This window comes from Chiloscyllium plagiosum, chromosome 24, assembly GCF_004010195.1.
Source record: "Chiloscyllium plagiosum isolate BGI_BamShark_2017 chromosome 24, ASM401019v2, whole genome shotgun sequence".
NCBI classification, from domain to species: domain Eukaryota; kingdom Metazoa; phylum Chordata; class Chondrichthyes; order Orectolobiformes; family Hemiscylliidae; genus Chiloscyllium; species Chiloscyllium plagiosum.
Genome location: NC_057733.1, coordinates 51,731,948 through 51,755,792, shown reverse-complemented (window position 1 = coordinate 51,755,792; position 23,845 = coordinate 51,731,948). Strand labels below are relative to the sequence as shown.

Below are 23,845 nucleotides of genomic sequence, written 5' to 3'. Positions count from 1 at the left end.
TAGGTCCACTAGCTTGATGATACTGTCCTTGCTGATGAAGTTGGTGGTGTTTGGTGTATGTGTCTTTGGGTCTCCTAATATTGGAGTCAGTGTTTCCTTGGCCAGGTTGATGTTGATGGATGTGAACGGAGCTGTTACGTCAAAGGCAACCATTATTTCATCCACCTGTATCTTGTTGTTTTTGATGGTCTTCAGGAATTCTTGGTGTTTTCTTCTACTAAGCCACCACACACTGCAGCATAGAGGAACTACGCAGAGCAGAGGAAAATCACCTATACAGTGTGTTCAAAAAGAATGGGTACCCAATGAACACAGTCCACTGATTTCTCAGTAACAAACACAAACAAGCAGACAAAACGCGTCCAGAAACCCTAACCACTCTCCCCTACATCAAAGACATCTCGGAAATGACTCAGACCCCTTGGCATCATGATATCCCACAAACCCACCAACATACTAAAACAGCAGCTAATGAACTTGAAAGACTCTATACAGACAACAAGCAAAACTAATGTAATGTACAAAATACCTTGCAAGATCTGTAACAAACACTACATTGGACAAACAGGCAGAAAACCAGCTACCAGGATACCTGGACATCAATTAGCCATAAAATGATATGATCTCTCTCGCTAGTTTCCTTATGAACAAAGAGACCTTGGAGCGCAGGTTCATAGCTCCTTGAAAGTGGAGTCGCAGGTAGATTGGATAGCGAAGAAGGCATTTGGTATGCTTTCCTCTGTTGGTCAGAGTATTGAGTACAGGAGTTAGAAGGTCATGTTGCGGCTGTACAGGACATTGGTTAGGCCACTGTTGGAATATTGTGTGCAATTCTGGTCTCCTTCCTATCGGAAAGATGTTGTGAAACTTGAAAGGGTTCAGAAAAGATTTACAAGGATTTTGCCAGGGTTGGAGGATTTGAGCTCTAGGGAGAGGCTAAACAGGCTAGGGCTGTTTTCCCTGGAGCTTCGGAGGCTGAGGGGGTGACCTTATAGAGTTTTAGAAAATGATGAGGGGCATGGATAGGATAAATAGACTAAGTCTTTTCCCTGGGGTGGGGGAGTCCAGAACTAGAGGGCATAGGTTTAAGGTGAGAGGGGAAAGATATAAAAGAGACCTAAGGGCAACTTTTTATCACAGAGGGTGGTACGTACATGGAATGAGCTGCCAGAGGATGTGGAGGAGGCTGGTACAATTGCAACATTTAAGAGGCATTTGGATGGTTATATGAATAAAAAGGATTTGGAGGGATATGGGCAGGGTGCTGGCAGGTGGGACTAGATTGGGTCGGGATATCTGGTCGGCATGGACGAGTTGGACCGAAGGGTCTGTTTCCATGCTGTACATCTCTATGACTCTATGACTCTAAGTACACTGGAACGAGCCATCAGCATCAAACAACAGGAGACCAGGACAAAGAAAAAACTATTCCTACAATAAAACCTGGACAAGCTCGCACCAAAGAACAATACGAACAATTTAAACTTGGATTAAGAACCTGTCGGACTTACCACCAACAGACAGGAAAAATCTGTACTAGTAAGAGAGATGAACTACGACTACAGAAACAAAAAGCACCTCCTAGCAGCATTGGAATTAACACTAAAATGCAATGGACTTATGGAAGAAATCCAGCAGACCATCAGACAGATAGTAGCACCAATACTAAGTAAGAAGAAAGAAGAGAACACCCGCAACACATAGGAAAGGAAAACCCTAAAAGTACTCAAAAAAGGCAGAAATACTGTAATCCTACCTGCAGACAAAGGGCGCATGACTGTCATCCTAAATAGAACACTCTACATTGAAAAGGCGAACTCACTACTCACAAATACCGACACCCGCCAACAGGTGGCGATGGACCCAACTCCACAGCAAGAAAACCGTATCACAGCATAACTGAGGAAACTCCGCAAATCAAGCGAAATTAATAAGACAGATCTCGAAAGAATGAAACCTGCTGATCCAACACACCCTGCTTCTACGGATTACCTAAGGTACACAAACCAGGGACCCCCTCAGACCCATAGTCTCACTTTCCGGCACACCGATATGCAGACTAGTAAAGGAACTTCACCGAAGACTGAAATACCTAGTAGAAGACTCATGCCACTCCATCCACTACACCCAAGAATTCCTGAACGTCATCAAAGATACAAGATAGAAGTAGATGAAGTCATGGTTTCCTTCAATGTAATGCCCCCTATTCATATCAATTAACATCAGCCTGGCCACAGAAACACTTATCTCACTAACAGACAAACCAAGGACACAAACACCAGGCAGCACCAACTCCATCAGCAAGGACAACATCCTCAAGCTAGTAGACCAGTGCCTCACTACCCACTTCACCTTCAATGATAAGACCTACAAACAAATCAACGGAACACCCATGGGATCACCAATATCAGGATTCTTAGCAGAAGCAATAATGCAGAGACTTGAGCAAACAGATCTCCCCATGATCCAACTCAAGTTTTGGGTCCTCTATGTGGATGATACCTTTGTCATCAAAAAACGGAACAAATTAGAGGAAACCTACCATATCATTAACAACATCCTTACTGACATAAATTTCACCAAAGAGGAAGAGGACAACAACAGACTCTCCTTCCTGAATGTCACAGTGGAACGAACACTTAATAGAGGACTGCAGACCAGTGTCTATAGGAAAGCCACACGTACTAACCTCTCAAGCCACGCCACTTAACTACGGGAGCAATCATCCCAACATGCACAAAAGAACTGCATCAGAAGATTAATTAAACGGGCCACAACACACTGTTGTACCCAGGAACTAGGAGCAGCAGAAGTAAAATAGCTATATAGCATATTGAAGAAGAACGGGTACCTGATAAACACAGGAGAAAGTGAGGTCTGCAGACGCTGGAGATCAGAGCTGAAAATGTGTTGCTGGAACAGCGCAGCAAGTCAGGCAGCATCCAGGGAACAGGAGAATCGACGTTTTTGGCATAAGCCCTTCTTCAGGAATGAGGAAAGTGTGTCCAGCAGGCTAAGATAAAAGGTAGGGAGGAGGGACTTGGGGGAGGGGCGTTGGAAATGCGATAGGTGGAAAGAGGTCAAGGTGAGGGTGATAGGTCAGACTGGGGTGGGGACGGAGAGGTCAGGAAGAAGATTGCAGGTTAGGAAGGCGGTGCTGAGTTCGATGGATTTGACTGAGACAAGGTGGGGTGAGGGGAAATGAGGAAACTGGTGAAATCCGAGTTCATCCCTTGTGGTTGGAGGGTTCCTAGGCGGAAGATGAGGCTGATAAACACAGTCTGCTGATTCTTAAGCGACAAACCCAAACAAGAAGACACAACAGGCTCAGAAACACTAGCCACACAACCATCTCAGAGATGACTACCAGACTAGTCCGACCCCTCAGCATCATGGTAGCCCACAAACCTACCAACAACTGGATCAGCTATTGATGAACCTAAAGGACCCTGTACCAACAACCAGCAAAATGACTGTCATATACAAAATACCCTGCTAGGACTGCAACAAACACTACATTGGACAGACAGGCAGGAAACTAGCAACCAAAAGTCATGACCAGCTATCACTTGTATCCTTACATACAGACGAGGATGGACACCACTTCGACTGGGCCAACACATTTAGACTAGTTCAGACTAAACACAGACAAGGGCGGGAATTTCTAGAGCCTGGAATTAAAACCGGAACTCCATCAATAAACACATCGGTTTGGACCCTATTTACCAACCTCTGAGAAAAAGAACCGGAAATAATATCACCCACCTTAACAGACCAAGACACATAAATAGAAAGCGAGACAGAACACAAGTGCTTCAATGGAGGCTCACTGATGTTATCTAGCATGGTGATAAAACATTGGAGAACAAACCTACCGGCTAAGTGAGCAAACTTACAACCTGAACCTCATCCTAAGCTACAAATTTTCTCAAAAATTGCAAATATCCAAAGATTTGTGGTTGGAAAATTGGCTAGTTCAGTCACATAAAGTTCCATATTAGGAATTCATCATCCTTGAATCAAGGGATAGATGGAGACAATGATGTATGATCCCTGAGGAAACCGATAATTTTTAAAAAGAGATTAATTTCCCAGCAGCGGAAATAAATAAAGGACAAGTTTCATGTTTTAAGACATTTATTGTAAGTGAGTTTCTTTTCCCATGCAATTAGGACTCATATGGCACATGTCTTTGGGTAGATTAGTATAACCAGCTTTGATCCAACAAAATCTGTTTCACCTTAAATTAGAGAAAACATTTTTAAGTCCCACATTTGTAACCATCATAGAAGGAATTTTGTGTCATTGGAGAAGCTAAAGAAGATTTACCTGGATCATACTGAAATGTGAAGCTAAAGGTAAAATTCAGATAACCCAAAATGGTGATTATGGCAAGTTGTCAGCCATTGTAAGTGGCGAAATAGGAAATCCAATAGAAAAATGTTCCTGATTAATTAAACCTCTGGATTGGTGACTCTGTATGAGTCAAACTTGTATATACTTGCCATAGGACTGTGCCTTCCAGTTGGAGTGGAATTAGGTAATGGTTGAGCACAAAATCACGACAAGCTTCTAAAATGGTCTCGCTGACGTCATGAGTGATGCTTTTAATACTGGTGGAACCAGACTGCTTCACTTTCTTTTAGCAGGTTTCTCCTAAATATTTAAAAATGAAATGCATAATGCTGGAAAGAGAAGCAACGACAGTGTGAGTACCATGGTCTACATTGTTCAAAATCATACAACATCAGGTTATAGTCCAACAGGTTTATTTAGAAGCATTTGCATTTTGACCGTTGGTAGGTAGAGAAGGAGCAGCTCTCCTAAAGCTAATGCTTCCAAATAAACCTGTTGGACTATAACCTGGTATGGTATGATTTTTGACTTTGTTGACTTTGTCCAACACCGGCTCCTCCACACCATGGTCTACATCAGCATGGCTAACACCAAAATGCTGTTGCTTCTTGTGATAGGAAGTCCAAAGAGCTGTGTTGATTTTGCTAGTGTCAAGGCAGTATGTAAGGAGTATGAGGCTTCACAAGGGCCAGTATATTTGAGTCATTGATTAGAAAAGTTGGCAAAAATGTATCATTAAAACCAAGTATCAATATGGGTTTCGTGGAGGGAGTTACAGACTCTCTTGCAGTTGCCATATTCTCAATTAATATCTGCAGTGTGGATAGAATACCTCTGATGTCACTGAATATGAGGATAGTGAACTCTACCTTGATCCATATAATCTACTGCACATCATGAAGGTGATGCTCATCACCTTCTTTCCATAGGTGATGAGATTTTACTTCTTCATGCTCTGTGACTGAAGTGGTGCTATGGTTTAATCTTGATCTCTCATTGTCATAGTACGTCAGCTGGTGCATGGGGTAGGGAAGACAGGCAATGAATGGTGTGAAAATGAGAGGAGCAGTATTTCTACAGACACTGAGCTGGGAAGGTTATCATTATCATCACCATTGTCCTTGTTGTCTTGTGAAAACTATTTCACCAGAAATTTCCTGGGGTTTCTCCTGCTTTGCTACAGCAATTCTTGGCATTTACGCATATAATCAGGATTGCTGAATTGCAACTTACAGCAGTGGAGGAAGAGAAGGTCTGAGGAGGTTCTTAGTAATAGATAAGCATTTAGATAATGCTGGGCAAAATCACCCTCTGAGAACATTTTCCATTTGGTATGCAGTGAAAGACATCTCCTCAAGTATTTTCCCATGGTAGAGTCCAAGTGATAACTCCTCCAATTAACTCATTTAATACAACAGATAATATCTGCATGAAAATAGCTAATTGAGGATCATTGTTTGAATATAGTAAGTGTTCCCTAATGACATCACAAAAGCAATTCCTAAAATATTTCAATAGTGATTAGCTGATATCTTTGTTAGGCTTTTACTCTGATAACTGCTTATGTTAAGAAGATAAAATGGTTGCTCAGTTCATGATGAATTGAATTTTAGGATCGGAATGACGAACTGTTTTCAACATTACTAATTTATTTCAACTTGTAGTTAATGACTTCATATTACTTTCCAGTTTTTTTATCTTGGTCTCGTGACTTATGCGCCCTCATTAGCACTGAGTCAAGGTAAGCGTACACTTCTTTTCTTGTGAGACTTGGTTTATGTATTACATAGTCATTGCTGTGATGAATATGTTTTGTGTTGAATCAAATCTGGAAATGTCAAAATAATGAAGTTGGTTAAGATTTTGCTCTGTATAAGTGCGTACTTTCTTTAGAGATATTATTTTTATCTTGCAGTGATTTTAGGTGTGGTTGAATCTTAACATTGTAATTAACAAATTAATTGTTCAATCACAGTTGATGGGTATTTATTTTGGGCCACATGAACATAGCTTACATATCAATATATCTTTTTTAAATTTTTGAGAAGATTTGTAGCTCAGGATGGGGTTCAGGTTGTAGGTTTGTTCTCAGATGTTTCATCACCATGCTAGATAACATCATCAGTGAGCTTCCATTGAAGCAATGGTATTCTGTCTCGCTTTCTATTTATGTGTCTTGGTCTGTTAAGGTGGGTGATATTATTTCCGGTTCTTTTTCTCAGAGGTTGGTAGATGGGGTCCAAATTGATCAGTTTATTGATGAAGTACTGGTTTGAATGCAAGGCCTTTAGGAATTCCCATGCGTGTCTCTGTCTAGCCTGTCCTAGGATGGATATATTGGCCCAGTCAAAGTAGTGTCCTTCTTTGTCTGTATGTAAGGAAACTAGTGATAGTTGGGTCATGTCTTTTGGTGGCGAGTTGGTATTTGTGTATCCTTGTGGCTAGTTTTCTGTATGTCTGTCCAATGTAGTATTTGTTACAATCCTTGTAGGGTATTTTATAAATGACATTATTTCAAAAAATATCTTTTTGAATAACAACATAATCAATTATTTGTCTCTTTTTACTCAGAGGACAGAAAAAAAGTGTAGAGAATTTATATAGTTCCTTTTCCAATAACAGTCTCCAGGTTGTTGGAAACTACCAGCATTAGTTGTATTGACCCAGCTGGAATCTTAAATATTCACTTCTTCAAAAATCATTACTGTGTCCTAATCCTATTTGAGTCAGCAGTGCATCTTCTGGAGCAATGTGGAAGGAGGTGGTTATCTTAGAAGCTGCTTCTACATTCTCCCCTCTAATTAGGGACTAGTAGCAGCCAACCAACATTGGAAAACCAATTAGAGTATCGAGGCTCCAGGAAGATGTTATCTGCAGTTCTAGTTTAAAGGTTGGAGTTACAAGTGGGGACCCAGGTGTATTATATGAGTGGTGTTGTGGGTATTGTAGAGGTAAAGTCGCCATTGTCGCAGAGGACCATAGGATTATTCTCCTAGACGGACAGAACTGGTTGTGAGCTTAATCTGAGGGTCACCTTGCCCCAAGTGAGGAGTAGGGTTGGGAAGGTGGGACATTCATAGTGACCTTAGTCAGTAAAGGAATCGAACCCATATTGTTGGCATCACTCCATATTGCTAAATGATAGAACAGACTCCTGGTACTGGGTATTGTACCAAGGTATGTTTTGGGTACTGTACAAAAACTGTTTTGTTTCTTATCAATTTTATAAATGAATGTTATGGAATTAATGATTAAAGTATACTTTTACTGTATGTTTAAAAAATCTTTGAATTTACCTTCTAAGTAGATGGTTTGGTGGCGTATTCTATTTTACCTTCATTTCTTTTGTTAATAAACTTCTGTTTAATTGTTAAAGCAAAAAATCCACAGTATTGCATCCTTATGTTTCAGAGAGAGACCACTTTATTAAAACAAAAACAAATCAAAATCTGAATTAAAAATAAAACACGTTTCTCACTGGGATCTGAATAGTCTAGTAATAACATCAACTAGGATAACAACAAGTAATGATGTGGAGGAGCTGGTGTTGGACTGGGGTGGACAAAGTTAAAAATCACAGTCCACCAGGGCTGGTATGGTGGCTCAGTGGTTAGCACTGCTGCCTCACACCACCAGGGACCCAGGTTCGATTCCATCCTTGGGTGACTGTCTGTGTGAGTTTGCAAATTTTCCCCATGTCCGTGTGGGTTTCCTCCGGGTGCTCTGGTTTCCTCCCACAGTCCAGAGATGTGCAGGTTAGGTGAATTGGCTGTGCTAAGTTGCCTGTAGTGTTAGGTGCATTAGTCAGAGGGAAATGGGTGTGGGTGGCTACTCCTCAGAGGGTCGTTGTGGACTTGTTGGGCTGAAGGGCCTGCCTCCACACTGTAGAATTAAAAAAAGCTTTATTTGGAAGCACTAGCTGTCGGAATGCTGATGAAGGAGCAGCATTCTGAAAGCCGATGCTTCCAAATAAACTTGGACTATAACTTGGTGTTGTGTGATTTTAAACAAGTAATGAGTCAGCATTTAAATAATACCACTTGTTTCCCTTTGTCTCTTTCAGTTACTGGTGTAAATTTGTGGATTTCCATTGTAACAACGGCGCTTGTGTGTACAGTGTATACAGCATTAGTAAGATTGAATTTGAATATTTCCTGCATTTGGTAATCTTGATAGGAGATAATGGTCCCAAAATTCCATGTGCTGCAGTCTTGATAAGATCATAGTTTTCACTACGAACCCTTCTGGAATATATGGTTTTAAGGTTGGGAGTAGCCTTAGTCTCATGAGCTGGCTGGCATCGTTTTAAGCTTTTGCCTTTCTCAAATGGCATGGTTCGTCTGTTTTGCAAACAGATCTCCCATCAGCTACACTTGCAATGTAACTTACTTGTTATGTGTGCTTGTAGGAGGGCAATGTTGAAATATGTTTCAAAAATTATTCTGAAATTTGTGGGTATCTGCATCAGAATCCCAGTTTGAATCTCCATGGAATATATGCAACATTATCCTTTGATAAATTGGCCTTCTACTTCTGCATGACTGTTAGGTTAAGAACATGAAAATGGAACCTTCCACCATCCCCAGACTGCCCACTTCACATCAGTGGTATTCTAGAGGGTAAGGCTTCACTCTCAAAACTAAAACACGAGCAATTTATAACTGTGGCTAATGTGTGGTGTGTTTGAACTTTTGTATATTTTGTCCTATCTGGGTTATTGGGGGTGTATGTTGGGCACACCATGGAGTTTTGGATTCACTGTTTTAATATACTGATACTGAACTTTCCTTTCACCTGTAAGATCATGCAATTTATAATTGTAAGGTGTATTACTGTAGCTGCTGTATGCGCTATTGTACATTATTGGTGAATCAAATAAACAGGAAACGAGTGCCATGAAAAATTGTATAAACAAGGTTAAACTTGTCAGTTAGCAAATCCTTGTTGATGCCATAGTATATTTAATTTCTTTGATCTCCCTATTCACAGTTAAAAATATTTTCTATGGTTCTCTTTAATTTTCTATCTCCGCCTTTTTGTTTCTTTTGAATGCTGTCTCTTTCTATTACTGTTCTTTCCCTAATTCTCATGTGCACTGTTTAGAAATTCCTGCTGGTACTCAAATTGAGTATTATTTTCTGAGGTAGATATGTAAATGCTTTGTTAAGTATGGCTTGTCATTAAATACTCACCCCTTGATTGTGTATTACTCACTTTCGTCATTATATCATTTCAACAACTGAAGCTCTTTTAAATGACATGACTGCAGTATTCTGAGTGTGGCTTTGTGGCACAGGGATAGAGTCCCCTAGGCTTTGGGCTTGAAGGCTTGGATTCAAGTCCATCTGCTCCAATGTTGCATCGCAATATATTTGGAGCTCTTGTGGTGCAGTGATAGTGTCCCTACCTGTGAGCCAGGAGGTCTAGGTTTAAGTCCTACATGCTCCAAAGGTGTGAAATAAAATCTCTGACCAGGCAGATTAGAAATTATCAGCATTTCATCTAATCCCAGCATAACAGAGAGAAATGCTATTTCAGGCAGAAAATCCACTGCTGTCAGTTGTCCCATTAGGACCCTTGTGGTGCAATGGTAATGTCCCAATTCCTGAACCAGGAGACCTGGCTTCTAGTCCCACTTCCTTAAGAAATATTTTAACAGCTTTGAACAGGTTGATTAAAAATAGATGCAGCATTCTGTTGTAGGGCAATCTTGTAAATAAGCACAAGGAGATAAATGATCATTTGGATTTCAATCAGTTCTCCCAATGACTAGTACATTTACTGCTTCCACAGTAGAAGTATAGCTTAGAGTTAGCAATGAGGGCACAGATTTAAAATAATTAGCAAAAGAAGTAATGGTGACTTGAAAAGGTTTTTATGCCTCAAGCAGTTAGGTCCTGGAATGCATTACTTTAGAGTGTGGTGGACTGAAATCACTGGCTTCTAGTGCTAAAAATGGTTATGAAATGTTGCATTGTATTTAAATTAGTAAGATAAGTTAACTGCACAGCAATCAGTCAGGTGAAGTGGAGAAGACGGTGATGATGAAGGTGCTTTGAATGTTTCATGTGACAGCAGAACTTTTTAAAGGAGTAACTTATCTGAATTATTCTTCGATAAGTACTTCGCTTACCAGCCTTCACATTAGAGTTTCTACAGCTACTTTGATCTTAGGCTGGCCTTTTCCTTTTTGAGAAGCATAATGTGGCAACCAGCAGGACACATATTTGGAGAGTCTACTGCAAATCTTTTGTAAGATTTAATTTGTCAAGATATTTCAGACATTTCTTCAAGATAGTATTTATATGGAAATAAGAGTAGGGGAATAACTTTCAGAGACCACTCCCTTGTCTCTCATCTTTGCCTCCCAGATTGGGGCAATTGGGGCACCCCAGCCTGGAAGACTGGTTGCCCTGACTGCCCAGTCAGGAAACAAGCCCTTTTTTGCCCAATAGGGAGATATGTGATTGGGGTGATCATAGTTGAGGTCCTGAAATAGCCATTTATTGACTTAAGGGCCTTAATTGATGGTGGGTTAAGAAGGTCACCCAGACCTTAGTGAGATGGTTTGAAGGGTAACTCTACTCATTTCTCTTTTTTGCAATCTCTGGTGATATGAAAATCACACCTACTTGACTGAAGTTGATGGCTGTGGCTGTGGTCTCATTTGTAGATATTTCTGGGAATCTCATTAGATTAAATTCCATATAGGCACTTACCTGCCTATCATTAGAGTTTGCTGGCCTATCAAATGAAAATCCCGCTTCCAACAATTACTAGACAATTAGAGTCTATAGAGAGGTGTTGCTTTGAAAGTTATGGGAGGACTCCTCTTGTGGGTCAGCCTCTTCCTTGCATGCTGCCTTTGCTGTTTACATTTGGCCTCCACCTGGATCTATGGTTTTCAAAATAGGCGCCTTCTCCAGTTTGGGTCTTGGACAAGAAATTCCCATAAATTGGCTGAAGTGTTACATTTTTTCATGTTGGCTTTGAAGACGTATTTGAACTTTCCTCTACCCAACTGACAATCAAATGTTGTGATGGACTTTGCAATAGAGAACTTGTTTTGGATTCATGTGTCAGGCAAGTGGACTACGTGTCCTGTCCATCATAACTGGAACAAATGTTTTGCTTCTGGCGATGTTGGCCTGAGGGGTGGGTGGGAGATAGTGTTGTGCACTGGGAGCATCTTCTAGATGTTTAGCTTAATGCCCATTCTCTCATACACTTCCTTGAATGCATCAGTGGCAGTTTGGAACTTGGCCTCTGCGTATGCACAATTACAAGTGTTGTCTGCATACTGCAGTTCAAGAACAAAGTTTGGGATCATTTTGGAACTGCATTCGAGGCAATATAGATTGAACAGTTTCAGTTTGTCGGTCAAATCTGAGCAGGATGTTTCATAATCTCTCCTGATTGACAGAGTCAAATATCTTTGGGAGGTCCAATGAAGGCCTTGCATAATTTCTGCTTGTTGACGTTTCCTGGATTTGTCTTTCTGTGAAGATCATGTGTAGAATCTTCCCAGCCACTGAACATTGTGGGTATAGGCATTCAAATTGAGAAAATAGGGTGAGATCCATAGTAAGGATATTCTCAATGTTGGTAGTAAAAAATCTGATTTTCCAAGTATTGAATGGCAAGACAGGAATATTGTTAGTTAGTAGCCTATTTGTATTCATGTGTATGTGTTATCATAACTGCAAAATACTACAGGGAGTTGTGAACACAGCCCAATCCATCACTCAAACCAGCTTTCCATCCATTGACTCTATCTATACTTCCCAATGCCTCAGGAAGGCAAGCAGCAGAATCAAAGACCCGTCCCACCCCAGTTATAAACTCTTCCTACCTCTTCCATCGGGCAGAAGATATAAAAGTTTGAAAGCACATCTGAACAGATTCAAGAACAGCTTCTTCCTTGCTATTATCAGACTTTTAAACATACCTCTGAAATGTTAATTCAGGGATCTCTCTCTCTGCACTTTCTCTGTGGCTGTTACACTGCATTCTACACTCTGTTCTGCTACCTTAATGCATTTTGTATGGTATAATCTGCCTGCATAGCTCGTGAAACAACACTTTTTCACTGTATCTTTGTACATGTGACAACAATAAATCAGTCAATTAATTTGCCTAATTTACATGCAGTTTCCTATTCTCCTACTTGTCACATAGAAACTAGATGGTGTCAATTCCTGACATGAATGTGTGAATGGTTACTTGGAGACTCCAGCTCACAGCTTGCCTCTCTAGCCCTCCTTTTTGGACAGCAATCACCAACACCTCAAGCCATGGTTCATGAATGTTGACATTTGCTAAATACCTCCAAAGTTACCTTTCATTTTCTTTGCCTCCAAAGTTACCTTTCTTTTTCTTTGTTCAGTATGTGGACCTCTGAGATCTGTGCATAATATTGGCTTCCAGGAGTGTGACTTTGTGAATAATTAATTCCAGATGCCAGTAACGTATCTCAAACAAAAGACCATAATTTTTTTAATGCACAATAACTTCAGTGGAGCAAAATAAATACACTGATTAATGTCTGTGCTTTTAAACCCAAAACATATTTTTCCGTGCATTCACACAGAAGACAGACAAACAAATACAGTTATCCACTTAACAAAAGAAACTGGCTTTAATACTTAAATGGTTTTCATGATGATGTTGTTTCACAGGCATAAATCTGGACTCCTTGATTCCTTTCATGAAACTGCCAATTTGGTCACCTCAGTTCATAAAAATATAGGTAGTGATACTTCTAATTTAGCTTTCTGTTGGAAGCTAGTATAGCAGATTAGGTAAGGAGTTTTCAAATCATACTGTTTTGTCAGTAGCCAAACTCATCACCTCAGAAAACATCGTTAAAAAAAAACTTCAGTTCTGGTGCGCCCCTGATAGATTGATTGTCTTGACCCAAGGCCTCAAATACCATTCCACATCTGTCATCTGCTAGAATATAGAGTCTCTTTTGGACTTGCTGGAATCAATTTGCAGGTACTTACCTTGTTAATAGCCAAATTTTGCTATTTGTTTAAACATAATGCTCTTCCAGGAGTCAGTGTATCACTTTTAATCAAGAATCAGATTGCAATTAACCTCCAGGCCTAGCTTCACAAACAAACAAAGCTTGTTTGATCGATTTGTTTTCTTATACCAAAGGCTATCCCAAATTTCAAACATAATTTCCAGATCACAACTCGTACTCAAAATTGATAAAATAATAAAAATAAAAAAGTAATAAAAAGTCAGTGAGGGTTCCAACACAGGTTGAACTCTTTTGTAGTCATAGTATCCTACATATGAAATGCATGCGATTAAAGAAAATACAAATCTTGCCCACAAGAAATCTTGGGTAAAAACAATGACTGCAGATGCTGGAAATCCGATTCTGGATTGGTGGGGCTGGAAGAGCACAGCAGTTCAGGCAGCATCCGAGGAGCAGTAAAATCGACGTTTCGGGCAAAAGCCCTTCATCAGGAATAGAGAGAGGAGGAAATCTTCTTCAAGGCAGGCATCCTTGCAAGAGGATTCGCAATAGGGTTAAAATCAACTAGGTAAAAACAATGACTGCAGATGCTGGAAACCAGATTCTGGATTAGTGGTGCTGGAAGAGCACAGCAGTTCAGGCAGCATCTGAGGAGCAGTAAAATCGACGTTTTGGGCAAAAGCCCTTCTAATCCACAAGAAATCTTGACCTGCCATTGGTCATTGCAGATTGAAGATAGCAATCTGTGTGAAGTAGAAGTAATCGCAGAAGACTTTAAAGATCGCACCTATGGGACACAATTCACAAATTTAAATCATATCTCATAGGCTGCACAATGGCATGGAATTGATTTTCCTTCACCTTGAATTAAGTATTCACCAATATGCTCTTGTATACGATATTATCTTGCTTGGGTGCTGTGGGAACGGGAAGACAAGGCATCAATAAACATTTAGCCCTTACATTCTCCTGCTGTATTTGCATGACATGGCTTGTGCTACTTGCATTGAAATTAGGTCCCCATGTCATAGAATTGTGTAGAGATTTTCTCTGGCCCACCTTGGTGAAGTTCTTAAAGTTCCACTGTATGGCACAGCATATAAAATCATCAAGGGCCTTTCAAGGATTGTTACTGGGAAGCCTCTCCAGCGACTCCATTAGAATGTTCCATTGATCCCAAGAGTGATAGCATCTCAACCCCTGGCAAGGCCAGCCATGAAGGTAAGTTTGGAGGGAAGAACCAGACAAGGTGCAATCTAAAATCCTCAGCAGTGATCCAGGCAGAAGATATTCATGTGATATCAATAGCTGTAACAGCAGATAAAAGCTGTGGCAGGAGGGAGATCCCCAGTTGATGTTTCCTTCCAACAGGAACTGAATCTACTGCTGTCAAGGACTGTGTGTCTGCTGATGTGCAACAGCATTCTCATGTTAAAAGATGTCTACGCAAGATGTCTACCTAGAGGAATTCAAACGCTGCCAATCCCCAGTCCATAGACTATATTTAATGTTAATGGAAGAGGCAGTGTCTGGGGTCCTCAACTGGGGCTTGTCCATTCAAGCCTTTCAAGCCTTTTTTTCTTTTTTTTCCTTCTTTTCTTGTTCTTCTCTCTGTTTTTAATTTTTTTTTGTAGTGTTTCTTTTCAACAAAAGAACTTTTCTTGCCGTGACATCATCAAAGCAGCTGAAGGCTGGAGCAAAGTGGGCTGGTGGCCTGGACTGGAGTGAGCTAGAGGCTCCAACAGCTTTGAGGTGGTCAGTGTGTCTGGACCAGAGCCGGGTTGGCCAGCATACCCCGAGTGCACAGGGACAGCCAGCAGGCTGGAGGCTCGAGTGTAACTGGGACGGTTGTTGGACCAGGGACCAGTGCAGACAGTCAGCAGCTTGCAAGCCTGATCAGACCACAGGTGGAAGATCCCTGCATTGATCTACTGTAGGCCCTTTTGACAAAGACTAATCTTTGTCTTTTTAACTTTAGTTTTTATTTTTCTAATTTATGAATAACAATAAGAAAATGTAACTCTTTATTTTTCTGTCTATTTTGTATCGAAGATTTATATCTGATACTTTCCACCTAAGATGTCACCATGTGGGGTGATATTGTAAACCTTTCACTGTGCTCCTGAACTTCTGTTCCTGAGTACACGTGACAATAAACCTAATTTTAATCCCCCCAGCACACCTAATACCAGTTCTGTGGCATTTGGTGAGAGGTGATAGGGACAGGATAGGGAGATCTAGATGTCCCTAGCTTCAGAGTAGCACATAAGCAGTGGAGTTTGACTCAGTTGTATTGCTTTGTAAAAGGAATAGGAGAACTTTTCGGCAGCTTTCTTCATGACTGAACAGCCCTCTTCAGGATCCACTCAGTTCACCCTGCAAGTTGAATGGCAGGACAATCTTAGCCAGAAGGCTAATCTTTCTATGGTCTGAAAACCAAAGTCAAACTTGACCTGGGAACCTGGAATCTATGAATCCTCATGGATAATAACTAAAACAGTACTCCAGAATGAAGAACTGGCCTTGTTGCCCATGAACAAAGGCACTTGAACATTTATATCGCTGCCTTGCAGGAGACTCGAACAATAGGTGAAGGGGAGCTAAGAGAAAAAGGTGGCGGTTACCTTCTTCATAGAATCCCTACAGTGTGGAAACAGGCCCTTTGGCCCAACAAGTCCACACCGATCCTCTGAAGAGTAACCCACCCAGACCCATTCCCCTACCTGATATTTACCCCTGACTAATGCACCTAACCTACACATCCCTGAACACTATGGGCAATTTAGCGTGGCCAATTCATTTAACATGCACATCTTTGAATGTAGGAGGAAACCCACACAGACAGTTGTCCAAGGCTGGAATTGAACCTCCATCCCTGGCACTGTGAGGCAGCAGTGCTAACCATTGAGCCACAGTGCTGCCCTTTTCTGGAGAGGAAAACCTGAGGATCATTCCAATACATATTGTATTGAATTCACTATCAAGAATATTCTCATCAACTGAATCTGGGAGCTTCCCATTGGCATCAACGATTGCCTCACAAATCTGTCCATAACTTTCCAAAAACCAGCAGGCAATGGTTGGAGTATCTATGCTGCAACCCATGATGCCATAGATGTGACCAAAAAAAGCTTCTACTCCACCTTGGGCAATGTACCTACCAACATCCCTAAGGAAGGTAAAATACAAGGTTGGAAAGGACTCCCCACTCTGGAAAGGAACCATCAGAAAGGAAGGAGTCGGGGATTGCAACTCCAATGGGATTCTCCTGTTCACCATATACAGAATACCAGCTGAACATCACCAGCACACTGTTCGGATAAAAAGACAAGTTCAAGACTTCCTGGAGGCATCCATGATAAAAGCAGTAGCACATGTTTGACTACCACATCATTTGATCTAGAGACCAAAAGGGTATTCCTCATTACCAAAGTGATTTCCAGTGCAGCCGACTGCTGACATACCACATTCCTCAATGTCCATCAAATGCCACTGGAAGCCACTGAAGATGAAGAGGCAGTTCAGAAACAAAGCTCAACATTGAGTGGCTTCATGAACCAAGTAGATTGGTGAACGTCCAACAATGTCTTCACAAAAATGTCCAAAGAGTTTATTTTAATGAAAGAAATCTGGAAGGAGGTGAAGAGAGCTGTGAAAAAACCTTTAGCTGCTAGATCAGGGAAACACAGACTGGTTTGATAAGAATAATCACATCATTGTAGACCTCATCGGCAAGAAGAGGAAAGTTCTCCATGCCTGGCAAAAACATAACCAGTGAGGCAAAGAGGAGGAGTTATCAAACAGCAAGGTCGAGTTACAAAGAATGAGGGAAATCAAGAACCAATGGTGGATTAAAAAAGCTAAGGTGTTGCAACCCTTTGCTGACAAGCACGTCACCTGGTTTTCTTCTGTGCTACCAAGGCAATATATTGATCTAACACCCTTTCCCTTAAACCAATATAGAGAAGGATGGAACCTTTTGAGACGGAGAGAAAACATGCTGACACTGACTCTGTCAGAACTTCATTAGTCACTGGCTGAAGTGTTGAAAAAGACTTCTTTACTCCCACTCTTTGCCTTCTTCCAGTCAGCCAATCCTTTATCCATGCCACTACCTTGTCCCGAATACCATGAGCAGTCTTATTTAGCAGCCTCCTGTGGGGCACCTGGTCAAAGGCCTTCTGAAAATTCAAATAAATCATATGCACTCGCTCTCATTTGTCTAACTTATTCCTTAATATATCAAAGAATTCTAATAGACTCAGCTCTATTTTATAAAGCATTTCCAAGTACTCTGCAATCTCATTCTTAATAATGGGTTCTAAAATCTTACCAATGACCACAGTCAGGCTAACTGTCCAATAGTTTCCTCCCTTAATCCTTAAACAAGGGTGTTACATTAGCATTTACTGAAGAAGAGTCACTGGACCTGAAATGTTAACTGTGCTTTCTCTCTACAGATGCTGCAAGTCCTGCTGAGCTTTTCCAGCAATTTATGTTCTTGTTACTGATTTCCAGTATCTGCAGTTCCTTAGCTTTTTTTTAATGATACTTAGCGATTTTCCAGTCCTCTGGGCCACTCCCTGGCTCCAGGATTCCTGAAAGATCACCAATAATGCTTCCACAATCTTCTTGAGAGCCCAGGGATGTAGTCCATCTGGTAGATTTTTCCACCCTCCGATTTTTCAGCTTCTCAGCACTTTCTCCTTAATGATAGCCACTACATTCACCTCTGTCCCTAACTCTTGAAGTTCTGATATCCTACTGGTGTCTTCCACCTTGAAGACTTATGCAGAGTTCCTATTCAGTACCTCCTCTATTTCTTTGTTCCCCATTACTCGTTCTCCAGCCTCATTTTCCAGCAGTCCAATGTCTACTCTCACCTCTCTCTTACGTTTCATATGTTTAAAAATACACTTGTATTCTTCTTTTCGTATGAATAGCTGGCATATTGTCATGTTGTCAGATTTCATCTTCTGCCCCCTTGTTGCTTTTATTGTTGTCCTCTGTTGGTTTTTAAAGTCTCCCCAATCCTCTGGCTTCCACTAATTTTCGCCACATTGTATGCTTTTACTTTTGCTTTTATGTTGTTGCTGACTTTGCTTGACAGCCATGGTTGTCTCATCCTTCCTTTCGTATGCTCCTTCTTCCTTGGGATGAATTTTTGCTGTGCCTCCTTATATATTCCTGAAACTCCTATCATTGCTGTTCTACCATTTTCCCTGCAATCCTGTCCTCCCAAACAATTCTGGCCAGCTCCTTCCTCTTGTCTTTGTAGTTTGCTTTACTCAGTTGTAATAACGTTACATCTGATTCCAGCTTCTCCCTCTAAAACTGCAGGATGAATTCTACCACATTGTGGTCACTGCTCCCTAGGGGTGCCTTTATCTTAAGTTCCCTAATCAAGACTGCCTCAATGATAATTCATTAAATGTAACTTTATTGTTGGTCAAAAGGCAAGCAATCTTTGTCTGCTCCCAGAGGCAAATGAAGCTTTTGTTCATTTGTTTATTGTTCACTTTAGCCTTTGCTGAATAAAAGTGATAAAAGTGATCACCTGATGAAGGAACGTCGCTCCGAAAGCTAGTGTGCTCCCAATTAAACCTGTTGGCCTATAACCTGGTGTTGTGTGATTTTTAATTTTGTACACCCCAGTCCAACACCAGCATCTCCAAATCAGGCTTTCCTATATGTGATTGTCCAACATTGGACAATGAGGGGATGTGGGACTACATGGGACATTGTGGATGGAGTAACACTCCCTTAGATAAGGTTCTAACATAGGATGAGGTTAAGCACAGTTGAGCTGTCCAGGAGAGTTTACATTTTTTTCAATTCTCTTCTGGGATACAGGCCTCGCTGGTTAGACCAGCATTTATTGCCCGTCCCTAATTGCCCAGAGTGCAGTTAAGAGTTAACCACATTGCTGTGGGCCTGGAGTCATATGTAGGCCAGACCAGGCAAGGATAGTAGTTTCCTTCCCGAAAGGGCACTAGTGAACCAGATGGGCTTCTCTGACAATTGACAATGAATTCTTGGTCACCACTAGACTCGTAATTACAGTCATAGAGATATACAGCATTGAAACAGACCCTTCGGTCCAACCCGTCCATGCCGACCAGATATCCCAACCCAATCTAGTTCCACCTGCCAGCACCCGGTTCATATCCCTCCAAACCCTTCCTATTCATATACTGATCCAAATGCCTGTTAAATGTTGCAATTGTACCAGCCTCCACCACTTCCTTTGGCAGCACATTCCATACACGTACCACCCTCTGGGTGAAAAAGTTGCCCTTTGGGTCTCTTTTATATCTTTTCCCTTTCACCCTAAACCTATGCCCTCTAGTTCTGGACTCCCCCAACCCAGGGAAAAGACTTTGTCTAATTATCCTATCCATGCCCCTCATGATTAGATTAGATTAGATTAGATTACTTACAGTGTGGAAACAGGCCCTTTGGCCCAACAAGTCCACACTGCCCCGCCGAAGCACAACCCACCCATACCCCTACATTTACCCCTTACCTAACACTACGGGCAATTTAGCATGGCCAATCCACCTGACCTGCACATCTTTGGACTGTGGGAGGAAACCGGAGCACCCGGAGGAAACCCACGCAGACACGGGGAGAACGTGCAAACTCCACACAGTCAGTCGCCTAAGGCGGGAATTGAACCCGGGTCTCTGGCGCTGCGAGGCAGCAGTGCTAACCACTGTGCCACCGTGCCGCCCACATGATTTTGTAAACCTCTATGAGGTCACCCCTCAGCCTCCAACGCTCCAGGGAAAACAGCCCCAGCCTGTTCAACTTCTCCCAATAGCTCAAATCCTCCAACCCTGGCAACATTCATGTAAATCTTTTCTGAACTATTTCAAATTTCACAACATCTTTCTGATAGGAAGGAGACATAGGAAGCATGCAATATTCCAACAATGGCCTAACCAATGTCCTGCAACATGACCTCCCAACTCTTGTACTCAATACTCTGACCAATAAAGGAAAGCATACTAAATGCCTTCTTCACTATCCTATCTACCTGCGACTCCTCTTTCGAGGAGCTATATTCTAGACTTTTGTTGAATTCAAATTCCACCATCTGACGTGGCAGGATTCAAACCCTGGTCTCTGGATTAACAGTCCAGTGATAATACCACTAGGCCATTGCCTCCCTGAGCTCATCCCTAGTTGCCCTTGAGAAGAATAACAAAATAATTCATGATACAACAACCAGACAACGTTAAAAAAAAAAGCAAAGCTTATGTCTGAATGTTTGGCACCATAAAAGAAAACCTGATGGAAAGGATCAAGAAAGAAACAAATTTGCAAAATGCAATGACAAAACAGAATGCTGCATCTGTGGAAAATAACTGGATGGTACAATAAATACAGGTTTCATTCATCTTGCTTCGAACGAAATTCTGGGAATACCTAGAAAGTTTGTTAATTTTACACTGTGTTCAGTCATTTTGTTATTAACTGTATTCTCCATTTGAGTTTGCAAACCTGAAAACTGCACCCTTCCTCCTGCATTCATAATGTTTTCTGTGCACAGCGCTGGTCTCGACTCTGCTCCCTGAGGACCATCAGTTCACACGTTTCGCACCCCCCCCCCAGTCTGAGTGTAAATACCTTGACGCCTCATTCTCTGTTTCCTGCTTTTGGATCTCCTGTGATGTGGTTTCCTAGCTGTCTGTTCCCCAGCATTAGGAGCTGAAGACACTGGCTGTGGAGCACTGTGTGGGTGATACTGAAGGTGTGTGAGCTGTTGGATCACTTTTTGCATTGGGAACAAACCTCCTCCGCAAAACAAAGATTGCACAAAGTACAGGATAGAGGCGGAGGTTGTGATCCAAAGTTGTTGAACTCCATACTGAGTCCAGAAGGCTGTAGAGAGTTGAGCTGAAAGATTAGGAGCTGTTCCAGAGCTTGTCTTCATTGGAACATTGACGAGCGTGTGGTACTGGAAAAGCACAGCAGGTCAGGCAGCATCTGAGGAGCAGGGGAATCGACGTTTCGGGCAAAGGCCCTTCATCAATGTCAGGCTGTCATTTGAGCGTGGGCAGCAGGTATAACATTCAAAGTATGAGCAAGATGCAGATCTCAAATGACCTGCTTTTGTTCTTCCTCGGTGAGTGTACCTGCTGGCAGTTTGCAGCACTCATAGCAATTCCTACAGAGTGGAAGCAGGCCATTCAGCCCATCGAATCCACAGCAACGCTACCCAACACCCACATTTCCCACAACCAATCTGCCTCACCTGCACATCTTTGGATTGTGGTAGGGAACCTGAGCATCAACAGCACGCAGACACATGGAGAATGTGCAAACTCCACACACACAGTGGTTTCAAATATGGGTCCCTGGCGCTGTGAGACACCGTGTCTCTGTTTTTGTTTCACATTTGCACACTTAGCAGTACTCAGTGAGCTGGTGGAATTCACTACCACAGAAACTGGCTGAGCCCAAAACAGTATATGTTTTCAAGCAGGAGGGAGATTTAGCTCTTGTGGCTAAAGTGATATGGAGGGGAGGGAGGGTTTTGAGTGGCCTACTCCTGTGCTATTGTTTATGTCTCTTTGTAAATCCCGCAATAGGAAGGTACAGGGCTGTCTGTGATTGTGGCAGAGGTGAGGACTGCAAATGCTGGAGATTAGAGTCTAGATTAGAGTGGTGCTGGAAAAGCACAGCAGATCAGGCAGCATCCGAGGAGCAGGAAAATCGACATTTCGGGCAAAAGCCCTTCATCAGGAATATGATGACGGGCTTTTGCCTGAAACGTCAATTTTCCTCGGATTCTGCCTGACCTACTGTGCTTTCCCAGCACCACTCTAATCCTGTCTGTGAATGTGTTCACTAATGTTCTTTAGGGAATGAAATTGGGGAACATTCCCTGATTTGGCTGAGGTATAATTGATTATTACCTGCCCTCTGAAATGATCTGGCAGCTGACTCAGTTTAGTTTGGATGGGTAACAAGTGCTGGCCTTGCCAGTAATGCCCACATGCCCTGTAAGAATTAAGAAAGAAAAGTGCAACGTGCCAGACGTACAATTTTGTTGAACAGATATGTTTTGTTTAATAAAGGAAGAGATTAGATTTATTAAACTTCAACTGCTCTAAGTAAAATAACAAAGGGCGATCCAACTTCTGCACACATACGCTACATTCACCCCAGTTAGAAGACTACCTCACAGCCAGAAAGTGCTGTCAGGGGGATGAGGAGCTCCTAAAAATGGGGAATGACAGTCCAGCGACAGTATATTAGGGTGAAGAGCAAGGCTGGTAGGTGGCATGAATGCTGGATGACTAGAAAAGTAGAGGCTCTGATCAAGATAAAAAGGAAGCAAATGTTAGGTATAGACAGCAGGGATTGAGTGAATCCCTGGAGGAGTATAAGGGCAATAGGAGTATACTCAAGAGGGAAACCAGGAGAGCAACAATGGACATGAGATAACTTTTACAAATAGGGTTAAGGCGAATCCAAATGGATTCTACGAGTAGATTAAGGACCAAAAGGTAACTAGGGAGAGAATAGGGCACCTCAAAGATTAACAAGGCCATCTATGTGTGGAACCACAGGAAATGGGAGAGACACTAAATGAATATTTGCTGGGGAGAACGGTATGGAAGCTGGAGCACATGGGGGAATAAATATTGATATCTTGAAAATCATCCATATTATAGACGAGGAGGTGCCGAAGTTCTTAAAATGCATAAAGATTGATCAATCCCCAGAACCTGATCAGGTGTACCCCAGAACTCCGTGGGAAGCTAGAGAGGAGGACGGGAAAAATTTCTGGCTGTAAGAACTGCTCCTTTTTTTTGAGGTATTTTAGGTGTTGGAGGTGATTTCCTCGAATTCCAGGAGCAGCAACTACTGTTTTATATGCTGTTGCATTGTTTTGGAATTTTGGAGAAAAAAAGTCAAAACAACAGCAGTTTAAAAGGGAGAAGAGAAGACAAAGAAAGCACATGGTGAGGACAGTGCAGGAGAGAGAGAGAGAGAAAGAGAAAAAACACCTGCACAGTTACTGCCTTTGCTGTTTGAATTTGTGTATCGCTGGACATCGGAGTGCATCTGGGAAAATTAACAAACAGTAAAATTCACAACTAATCTTGGAGGAACTGTTGGGCGAAGTTCACAACACAGAATCAGATAAGTTAATTGTTGTTTTAAGTCTGTCCAAGAGAAAGGCTGGAGTAGTGAGTATAGTGGATTCTTTCTTGATTATATGTTTCTGGAGATAAGTCTCTTGATTAAACTTAAAATATAAGTCATAGCTATTAATTTAACCTGGGGCAGTGTTGTAGAGGAATAAGACGGTGTTATTTTCTGAGTCTGTAGATTGTGAAATGGCCTTTACAGTGATATGTACTTCTTGTCAGATGTGGGAGTTGAAAGAGAGTTTAAGGGTTACTGCGGATTATATCTGCCATAAATGCTGTTGAATGTGAATCTTATCAGATTGAGTGGATCGGTTGGAGAGACAGATAGAAG

The 23,845-nt window shown here is 41.7% G+C and overlaps 1 protein-coding gene across 1 annotated transcript in view; it reads left to right on the top strand.

Annotated features, from left to right (window-relative positions):
* LOC122562359 (sodium-coupled monocarboxylate transporter 1-like) overlaps positions 1–23,845 on the top strand; it is a 131,838-nt gene that overhangs the window by 35,668 nt on the left and 72,325 nt on the right. Inside the window, exons 5-6 of the mRNA XM_043715235.1 lie at positions 6,046–6,097; positions 8,420–8,487. Coding sequence (XP_043571170.1) covers positions 6,046–6,097; positions 8,420–8,487 — 120 coding nt within the window. The remainder of the gene's footprint in view (positions 1–6,045; positions 6,098–8,419; positions 8,488–23,845) is intronic.